We start from the raw sequence: 11,449 nt of genomic DNA on the forward strand, positions 1-11,449 counted from the left end.
CACATTTTCTGTATCCATTCTCTGTTGAGGGACATCTGGGTTCTTTCCAGCTTCTGGCTATTATAAATAAGGCTGCTATGAACATAGTGGAGCATGTGTTCTTATTACCAGTTGGAAGTTCTTCTGGGTCTATGCCCAGGAGAGGTATTGCTGGATCTTCCAGTAGTATTATGTCCAATTCCGAACGGCAGTTTATTAACTCTACTACCATATTAACTGTAACATATTAATGCTACTGGTGTCTGACTCTACTCACCCCTGCCAAATACCCACAACCCTTTGAGACACAATACAATGCCCTGCTCTTCCCTATAATTGGAATCCTACTTACAGACATCTATCTCTTCTCACTGGCTTCTCTGTCTTCCGTTTCTACTTCTCTACTTACCTGGGCAGTCTCTCAGTTAACTCCATGATGAAGTCATCATTTTTCAGCCCTCTAATGATTATTTTAGACATTTCTTTATGAGAGTATAATAGAAATAGCATGATCCTCTGAAGTTGACCAAGTTAAAACTCTTCTCCTGCTATATGAAATCAATCCCACCTATGTTCCCTTAGATTTTGGGAACTGAGCCTAGTCTCTTCCTCCATCACTATTCTTCCTTAGGAAGTAGCCAATGAGAAAATACATCATCCCCCGACCCCCTCCTTTTTACTTGTCGGGAATGAAGGGCTAACTACCTAAGAAGCACAGGTTGACTGAGAAACTCCGGATAGGAAGGTTGACTTGACTGACAACACTTGTGGAAGCTTCTGGTGAGATCCCCATGGCAAACCCACTGGGATCAACCACTTTCAGACCGCAGGGGCACTGACCTGAAGGTGGACTCTCCCATCCCTACGTTTCCCTTTACCATCTCATAAGACCCCAAGATCACCAAGCCATTCCACAGAGAGACTGTGGCGCTTCTGTCGTTCTGATTAAAGGACACTTTTGCTTCTGAAGATGCATGTGTGCTTTGTTACATTTCCATGCTGCCTCCATCAAACCTGAGCTAACGCCCTCTAGTCGTCTTTTTACATTTTAATTTAATTAATTTTTTTATAATATCAAGAGAAAACTGGGAGGTTAAGTGGATACACAAGTACAGTCTAATGGCCTCAGAGGCAAGTTCTAGATTAGTATTTTTAAGGATAGCATCTGTAATGCACTTCATAAAAGGTTCTGAGCTTTCATCAACCCTCTGGGTAATTTCTTGGATCTGACCCCAGATCAGAAAGTCAAGTGAATGGGGCAAAGGCACAGGCTCAGGGAGTCGTCAGGGCAACTCTACTTAGGGTTGATAGGGGAGACTGCTTGCTTTCTAGCAGGGTATAATAGAGATCCTGGATATGGAGAGAGTCTGCAAAAACCAATGCCAAAGCTTTGGTGTGGGTTTTTCTTTTTTCATTTTTTCTTTATTAACTTTACATGGCGCTCACTGCAGCCCCTATCCGGTCACCTCCTCCCATAATCCTTCCGCCTTTTCTCTCCACCTTTTCCTCTGAGTAGGTAGGGTCTTCCTGGGTATCCCATTACCCTGGGACATAAAGTCTCTGTGGGGTTAGGCACATCCTCTCCCACTGAGGCCAGACAAGATAGCCCAGCTAGAAGAACATATCCCACTTACAGACAACAACTTTTGGGTTAACCCCTGTTCCAGTTGTTTACGATCCACATGAAGAGCAAGATGAACATCTGCTACATATGTGCGGGGAGGCCTAGGTCCAGCCTATGTATGCTCTTTGGTTGGTGGTTCAGTCTCTGGGAACCCTCAAGGGTCCAGGTTAGTTGACTCTGATGGTCTACCTGTGGAGTTCCTATCCACTTTGAGGTCTGCAATCCTTTCTTTCCCCTACTCTTTCATAAAGTCCCCAAGCTCCATCCACTGTTTGGCTGTGAGTCTCTGCATCCTTCTGGGTCAGCTGCTGGGTGGAGCCTCTCAGAGGACAGCCTTGCTGCTAGACTCCTGTCTGCAAGCATAACAGAGTTCTATTAATAGTGTCAGGGATTGTTGCTTGTTCATGGGATGGGTCTCAAGTTGGGGTGGCTATTGGTTGGCTGTTCCCTCAGTTTTTATTTCCAGCATGATAGAGGAATACCATAGATGTTCTGGAAAGACAGATTGCAGGAGTGTAAGGTGTGCACATTACCTTGGTGCATTGCTGTAGTGCCAGCACAAGGTCATTTTCACTAGAAAAAAAAAAAAACAAGACATTTCATAAAGTTGTGAACTCATAAAGTCATTCAAGTCTGGGCAAGGTCAGAGCTAGAGAAGGGTGTTCAGATGCCTGAGCATGAAGGACATCCTGACAGTTACCACTCTTCTTACGGCTAAGTTCTCGTTTAAACAATAAAGGTCTCCAGGAACCTGAGAATTGAGTGCGACTGATTTTTAAATGATATATTTTCTTTAATTTTTTGAGATAAATTTATACAATATATTTTGATTATAGTCACACAACTCCAGACTCCTTACAGATCCAGCCCCTAGTGTTTTTTCTTTCTCTTTTTAAAACTTATTTTATTATTTTTTTTAATTTTTAGAAGAGACTGTCCTGTAAGAATTGAGGTTTTTGAGAGAGTGGCAGGAGGTGAGCAGAGAGGGGTTGTGAGAAGGGGGAGGGGGGGGAAGGGGTGGGGAGGGGAGGGAAAGGGAGGGGAGAGGAAGAGAGGAAAGTGGATTTCCAAAGTCCCTGCAATGGGAAAGCTACTACAGGGTCAGCTTGGGAGTGGAGGGGCGGGGCAGAGGGATACACATAGAGTTAGTTTTGTGTGCCCCTTAGAGAAGGGTCGAAGTTCAGACTGTATTACTTTTTACAGAACTTCCCGCTGTTCTGCTACCACTTTGCTTATTTAAAATCATTTAAAGGAATGCAAGCAAGCTTACAGGGCATCCATAGACACGTTTAAAGGGGTAGAACTGTGCCCTGCAGAATCTTCCTATGGGAATCCATAGAATACTTAACCAATACTTTTGCAATACATACCAAGGCTTATATAGAAAAACACAGAAAAGGGACTGCAAAGACTGAGCTAGATAGTGACAATAAAAATTAAAGTGAAATATGACTAACTGGGTATCTTGGTTTTGATTTTACTGGGCACATTGTACAGTTTAAAATTTTTTTTCTTTTTCCTTTCTTCCTTTCTTCTTTCTTTCCTTCCTCTCTTTCTCTCTGTCCTCCCCCTCTTTCATTTTATCTGTCTCTCTCTCCTTCCCTCTCTCTTTCATTCCCTCTGTCTCTCCATCTCTACCCCTCTCCCTTTCCCTCCTCTCCCTCCCTCCCTTCCTCTCTCCCCCGTCTCTTCCTTCCTTCCTTCCTTCCTTTTTTTCATGGTCAGATCAGGGTTGTCCAGTCCTCTGCCCCTTTCTATACACAGACACTGATTATATGACACCAGTGGGTTTCAGCTATCACTGACAGAGTGATGCTGGTTTCACAGTTGGTACAAGCAATAACTTGATCAGCCAGGCCCAGCTGATTCCCATTTGCAAATGAGTGTCAGGGAGGTTTGCATGCTTTTCATCTTGTTGGTTTATCCAAGAGGAAAACATCTTTTATTTTATTGCCTTTAAAATGAGTTTTTCTTCCAGACTTCTTAATTTCCAGCAATAACGACCCTGGCTGAGACTAATTATGTATTAACAAATGACTAGGCCATCAGCTTTGGCTTATTCTCCAACTAGCTCTTATTATCCCTTTCATTCTAACCTGAGTTCAGCTACATGGCTGGTTTCCTCTCCTTGTCTTCTTATGTGCCTTTTTCTTTTTTTAAAACTATCTCCCAGAATTCTTTCTATCCTACTGGATATCCCACCTTTTATTTCCTGCCTCAGCTCATTGGCCATAAGCTTTCTTATTGACAGGTGATGATTATAAGAGATTCTGTCTATAATTGTCTGTTTAATGAATTCCCCTGGCAAAGCACAGGGTCATACTATGTATATGTACTTGATAGTGAAAAACTTAGATTTGAACTCCAGCCCCAAACAAATGACCTTGGGTTTCCATTTAACTTCTCATCTGCAATGACCATCGTTGTCAAATGAAGGTGAGGAATTGATTTGGGGATAAAGAAAAGTATATGTAAAAGAAACGTGAAGAATTTAGTTTGGTATTTCCTGACTTGTACACAATCAACGCTTCGATTTGAGTAAAGTTTAAAGTTTAGAGTAATGTTCTCTGTCATTAATCCCTGTGGATCAATACAACCTTCTCCCACTTTTAGAAATGGTCATGTTATCATATTTGAAGTTTTGTATAGATTAGGAGCAAAGTGTGTAACCAAGTTGGGTTCACACATGTGTTGTGTCTGTTCTAGGCAATCTAACCATCTCAAATGATCGGAACTTTAGTTCTTGTTGACTCTAATTTCCAGTGATAGCCTCTAGTTAAGGTAATTCTGTGGGTTTTACTTGGGCTTATGCCTTGCTATTTACTAAGCGATGGTGGTTGGCTCTGTGTTTCCTGGTGGCACGATGCATACAGAGTGCATACATTGTGAGCCACACTTGCTGGAGCTGTGGGGTTTGGTGGCCCTTTTGTGTATCAACATGTCTCAGGTATGTCAGCCCCCTCACAGTTGGGTTTAAGTGCTTGTCACCAACTCAGGTATGGTTTCCCAATTAAGGTAAATACTTTATTAGCATATATGTGAAAATTTATTTTAAAAGCATTTCCCCAAGGAACTGAGCACACCAAAGCCTTGCTCCTAATTAATCAGCCCCATTAAATACATTAACAATGACAATTGATTTCTATTACCAAAATTTATGCTCATTTTAAAATCCGGTGATTTTTTTTTTTTTAATTTCAAGAAAAGGATATTTTAAAATATTGTTACTTGCTGTGACAGCCAGGGAAACTTACCAACATTGTTTGCAGTTTCCATCCAGATTTTTTACTTTGGCTTTTGTTGTTGCTCCACCAGCGAGTCACGTGTTTCTAGTTTACCATGTTTCTACAGCTCCCCACTCATAAGAACTCACCACTGCAGTCGCTTTTCTGTGTCTCTGGTTGTTCATAGCTGAAGGGTTTCATACCAGGTTTCACAGCTTCCTTTGTTGTGTTGCTGGGGTTGGAGCCCAGGGCTTCAAGCTTTTTAGACAAGTGCTCTGTGACCAAGCTACATTCCAACCCTGGGATCAGCCAAGTGCACTTCTTATGTTCTTCTCCTAGTAGGGTTTGCTCTGTTACAGAGCCCCTTATGATGGTGCAGAAGAGTGCTGGTTTTTTTCTGTCCCACGTCAGTGAGTATTAAGGGCATCTTGAAAACTACGTTTAATTTATATTCAAGAAGTGCGTCATATTTATCTTGCAAAATTAAATCAGGAAAAGGGACTTTTAAGAAAAGTAACGGATAAAATTATTTATAATTACTTTATTTCTTTTTTAAAATACATATGAAACAGTAAAATTATATTTCAAGTGCTTTTCCATTTCTTTTACAAAAGGAATTATGAACTACCCTTCATAACAGCTTTGAGGTTTCATTGTTACACAATTCATCTGATCCTGACAAATGTGTTCATACACTCTAAAGAAGACAGAGTAAAAATGCTAAAACACAATGTGCAAACATCTTTCAGAGGGTTTGCAGAAATAGCTGTTCTAAGTAATATGATTATAAGCTGCCAAAGTTCACAAATGACTGGTCACCGTACAAAAGTCAGAAACACAAATTTCAAGATTTCAGTTTCTGTTCTATAATGTAGAAGCCAACGACGCTGATTTAAACAATGGCTAAGTATTAAATCACACACTTCACTTAAAAGGTTACATTGAGAACAATGACTTAAAGATATCCCCAAAAGATGAGCTATGATGGATTTAAATTGCCTGAGGCTCTGCAAGAAGAACATTAGCAGTTTCTACCAGTATACATGGTGACTATCTACTTGTAAAGGAGTTAGAGGGAACATCACATTTATGATGGGAGGCAGTTCTTTTCTCGTTGACTTATCTTGATTCTGAATTCACAGTGTTCTGTCACTTCTCCATGTTTGAAAGTGAACCCAGTCATTGCTCTGTTGGGTCAATAACAGCTAATGTTGACAACCTGGGTGTTGTACTTCTTTGTTTAAGGAAGAAGCTATAAATGCAAATATTTTACATATTGGAGTTTTACCTGCTTCTCCTTTATGCAGCGAACACTGCACACTGATATTACTGCATTCTTTACATGCAAAGCTTAAACGACTTTACAAGAAAAACAGCCAATCTTGATGAAACCTACCTATGAAACGTTTTATATGAATATTTCTACAGAATATAGTATTTTGTTGTTTTACATAATCTTGGAGATAAGAGTTAATTGGGGTGCACAAAATTCTCAGCAAAGCATGGAAATATATTTCCTTTCTTAGTATTCAGATGAAGCACACAAGAAGCTATTTGGAAAAAGCCTCAGGAAATCTAACCACCTCACACGTTAACGTTGCAACATTGAAACTAATCTAACCTTAATGAATTTCCACTCACCTGTAAATTGCATCACTGCTCAATAAATTATTTTCAGGAAACAAAAACCTCATGAGGTTGAATGACTACAACTCAATCCTATGTTCGGCAAGTGGGGAATTCTCTACACAGTGGATGCAACTCAACAAGATGTCAGAAGACAATGGTTTACATTTATTCTCTGATAAAATCAGACACTCTCACTACTTGGAAAAGGTCTCACGGTCTACATCAAAAATTATCATAGATAGGCTTGAGATGAAAACATTTCCATATAAATTTATCAAGAGCAACTCATATCTCTTGTCACAATAGAGGTAAAAATAGGATTTATAGAAATAGTTCTCCCGGGAGGAGTATATTTAATCATCTCAGACATACAAAATAATATCATTTCTCTTAAACATCTTTAACTTATTTTTTTTTCAGTTACTATTTTGAGTATTCAAATGTTTTAAGTAAATCATTAAGGCTTACCTTGGTCCTTAACTGAGTGATTTTCTCTATTTCTGTACCGTAACACTATCATGCTACCCAATCAAACTTGAATTTAGTTACATGATGAAAAGAAAAATAATGATCTAACCACGATGAAAATGCATTTTTGATCAAATATGTAACGCCACTGTTCAAATATGTATGGTTTTGGTTAACTGTCAATGGTAGAAGATAAGTAGTTACCTTAATCTTAACTGACAGGTTATTGAATAAATATTGATCTTTTAATGAAAAAATTCTTAGCTAAGAGAATTCCCAGGAGATACCATTCTGGAATCAGCATTTTATTTCATTGGCTCTTTATCTCATGTAAAATATTAAACTCATTTTGCCCTAAATATTGGGTCCTCACAGCAGGCTCATATAAATCATATCCTGAGCTATGTCACTGAGTGAAAATTAAACTTGAAACAATATTCGAGAATTTACTGTCCACTAAGAGTTAAAATATGAAGGAATTCCTTTTTTCTACATTTCCATATTGTTTTCTATGATTTATTGTCCTTTTCACTAATTACATGGTTACTTAAATTATCTTAGGCTTTTAAAATTCTACTTGTTGAGAGTAGTATTCCCTTAATCTAAAAATTACGAGCCCTGAAACCAACCAGGTCAGCTTAGAACAACTGTAATTGCTATAAAACCAAGTTGTGACATGGGTCTTATTTTCTTTACATTTAACAAAAAGACCCAATGGTTTCTCAAGGCCATGCCAACCTAGTGTTCTAGCTATTTGCAAATAAACTGCGTGGAAATATCACAGCTGTTATGACAAAACTCAGAGAAATTCTGCTAAAGAATAATATCAAGTAGTCTTTTTTGAAGAGGTAGAAAGAAATTGATTTGTGTTCAGTGTTATAATTTTATGTTCCTTTATTGTAGTAATTCCTGGCTGCTTGGACATCTCATGCTGGAATAAATTATATTTTGTTTTATAGATAGTAGAATTGACACGGGAATGGAATTTTGACTTTTTTTCCCCCCTTAACTTCTGAAGTAACTATTAAGTGAATGCTTCAAGAGACTGCTGGTTCTTTATGGATCCTGGAAACTTTTACAAGAATAAACACACCAGGAGAGTAAGCACAGTTGTGAATATCAATTAAACAGCACAACCTAGTAGCTCAAATACATTTGCTCTAATACAAACCCTGAGTCAGTATTGGTCGTTTGTGAGCTCCCTGCAGTAACTAGCGGGTGTGCACACCCCACGAATGCTATATGTAGGTAGGCGATTGGCTCCACTTCCTGCCGCTGCTTCCCTGGCATTTGTCCTAACATTTGCGACTGAACTGAGCGTGTCTGAATAGGGTGAGTTTTATGGGTAAAGTGCGGGCAGCACGCAGTGGCCTGAGAAAGGAAACAGGACCTGTTGAGGAAAGTGTATTAGGAAACTAGTGATTATGCCTAGACCTTTGGACTAAAATCGAATCTTCACACCAGTGAAGAAAAAAAAATCAAGACCCCCTAAACCAATCAGCTTCTGGTTTTGTGAAAAGATTATTCACAGGACACATAGTAGTGTCTGTCATATTCAGTCCTTAGCAACAGTGCTGTCCTGCCCACAAGGCAACACTGAGTCTTTTTTCCTAGATGCATAAGTAAGGTAAGTCCCTGAATGAATCCCTGAAATCGGGAGTTTAGTGAATACCTAAATGACAGCTTCCTGCCGCACCGACCTGCTTTGATGCACATGCCCTTCCACAAGTTAGTGGGGACTGGGGGAGGGCATCTGGAACACTGGACCATATTTTAAGTACGGAGAAACTAACATTAGCTCAGGAGCAGAGAGAAGTTTCTGTGTGTGGCTGGGTAAGGTTAGAGTGAGCTGTGTAAGCCCTGTAAGGGTTGTATTTTCTCTGAATGAACTGCTGTTCTAATGAACTTGTGCATCACTGAGAAAACGTCTCTCACACACTAACTGAAAGACAGTTGTGGACTTATTCTCTTTAATCTCTTTCATAGCGTAGTAAATGCTTCCATGCTCCGACTTAATTCTCATGTAACTTTGTGTTTCCCCTCCCTGGGCTTACTTTAATCTACTTGCCTCATATTTAAAGTATCCTGGCTACCTGTCAGTTTCCTTTGGTTAAGTTGGTTTAGCCTGTTCTTAGGAAAATTAGCTGCGATTTTGTAAATCTGTAAGATATCGTTTTGAGTGAAAATGCAAACTTTACAGACTTGAGAAATGTCACATCCACAGCTACTAATAAAACCTCTCCCCAAATGTTATCACACGAAGAGGAAGAGGGTTTTCCTCTCCATTTGGCGGTTTGCATTTCTCCGTAAAACAAAGATTTCAAGATAGGTTGTCATCTGGAGTCATTCTGTAATGAGTAGGGTTATTTTGTTTGTTGGTTTGGTTTGGTTTGACAGGATAGTCAAGTGTTTTCAGATGCGTTTCTCTTATTTTGTTTTATTTTATTTTTTTTGTTTTTTGAGACAGGGTTTCTCTGTGTAGCCCNCCAGGCTGGCCTCGAACTCAGAAATCCGCCTGCCTCTGCCTCCCGAGTGCTGGGATTAAAGGCGTGCGCCACCACGCCTGGCTCGTTTCTCTTATTTTTAATGAGGGAAAGTTTAGTAGCATCTTTTCATGTCCTGGACACAGGCATTTCTCCAAAGCTTTAGGCAGAACTGAGTCTACACTATAAATACTAATACAAGACATACTTGCATCCTGGTTAACAGATATTGAATCTTTATGAGAGAAATTTCAAGACTTTAAAAATATATTTCCTAATATTTGAAATAAGGGATTTTTACAAATATAAAAATTCATAATTTGTGATAAAACTTTTTCATCCCAATGAGCTTGCTTAAAAAATTCAAATATAAATTTTCTTCCCTTTTAGAAACCTTATTATGGAATGAGCTTTAAATATGCATACCTCAAAAGCAAGGTTATTGTGATTCCATTTAGGCGCCTTCCAATAGGGTCTTAAAATGAGACTGCAAAAAGCTGACCTGATTTCCAAGAAAGTTCTATCTTGTAAAAAGAAAAAGCATTTGCATATATATGTATATAGATAGATATATATTTATCTTACCTCTAGTGGCCTGATCATTAATCCTTCCTTTCATTAAAGAGCTGTCTGTCTGGACCTTTGAAATGCATTTATTTTTAATAAGTGTGAAAGTTGTACTGTTTATAGCATGCATCTATATTTCGTCCTTGAAAGACTGTCTAGCTCTATTGATGAGCGACCAGCTCCTGAGTGGGTGGAGTCAACACCTGTCTATCTTAAGGACGGTGGGCACAGAAAACTTTGCTGGACCTTTGGTTTCTATGAAGTGTGATCCATCAAAAGTGTAGGAGCCACATGACAGCTCCAAGTTACAGAACAAGCACACCACTGTACTGGGTCACCTGGAAAGACAAACTTATGACTGTAGCCACGTAAGAAGATTGCTAGGAGTTTTAAAACTATCTGTCAGCAGTACCACGGGCGTCTGAAATAATGCAACAGTAAGATGTCGTAAGCTGGTAGTGTCATTGACCAGACACTCAGCATCGCTTTGTACATTTGTATTCGAAAATGACTCTTCATTTTGCAGCTTAGCTAAGTGTCCCCAGAACGGAAGCTGGAGAGACAACCTCAACGACAAACATGCTGATCATGGAAGAAAACTACTATCAGACACATGACATTAGTTAGGATTCGAAGGAGTTGATCCTGTTGAATTTAGGTATGCACATTAAAAGTTCAGATAGAACTGTGTACACAGTTGAAAATGACATGTTTCACTATTTCACACATCACAGTTATAAACTATATTTAATTTTTACATACATGTGGATTCTCTTCTCAAATAACTTATTTGCTTAGGCGAAGAATTACAACATATTAAAACACTGTGCAAGTAGAGAGAAGACATGAAAATAAAACACTGTATGTAACTAAGGACCATTAGTACTCAAGTAGAATGTATTAATATGCTCAAAGTTGAAGACAAATAAGCCAAATAAGCCAAGAGAAATTATGCATCAAGTTATTAATTATCATGGGTATATTTTAAATGAAGAAGTCAAATGTTCTGTGCGCGCATGTGTTTTCTGTGTGCAGGTTTCTGATTCAATGAACACATGGTTCTAGATCTTTCTGTGATATGGTCTTATTTGGAGGCTTTTATGGTGTGGACGGTGGCCTGGGAGAAGAACAGGACCCTTGACTATCAAAGCTGGTGGCCCGGCCAGGTAACTGAAAGACAGGAATTTCACAATATATGATCCAATAAAGATGAAAACCCCCACATAATGGCAACTGTATCTCTCTGTTAACAGTGGATAGTCACACACAGTTTGCAAATGTCTGAAGAGATGATCTATGTAACCTCCATGTTCATCAGGACTTACCTTCCATGGCAGAGAGAAAACACAAATATTTCCTGTAACACACAGTACTTGGATATAAAAAAGTATATAGAATAATGTCATTCAGCAACTTTTATGGTTATAGAAGAGTCCCACACTTTATGGGAGACATTTAGTCTTTTTTTTTTTTTT

General features: G+C 38.9%; 1 protein-coding gene across 1 annotated transcript in view; it reads right to left on the minus strand.

The window, feature by feature from the left end:
- Positions 1-9,754: 9,754 nt before the first annotated feature.
- Positions 9,755-11,449, minus strand: part of Syt10 (synaptotagmin 10) — a 56,453-nt gene continuing 54,758 nt past the window's right edge. The window contains exon 7 of the mRNA XM_021183812.2: positions 9,755-11,144. Within this exon, the coding sequence (XP_021039471.1) occupies positions 11,073-11,144 (72 nt within the window). The 3' untranslated portion in view covers positions 9,755-11,072. The remainder of the gene's footprint in view (positions 11,145-11,449) is intronic.

Source organism: Mus caroli, chromosome 15 (assembly GCF_900094665.2).
Source record: "Mus caroli chromosome 15, CAROLI_EIJ_v1.1, whole genome shotgun sequence".
Taxonomy (NCBI): domain Eukaryota; kingdom Metazoa; phylum Chordata; class Mammalia; order Rodentia; family Muridae; genus Mus; species Mus caroli.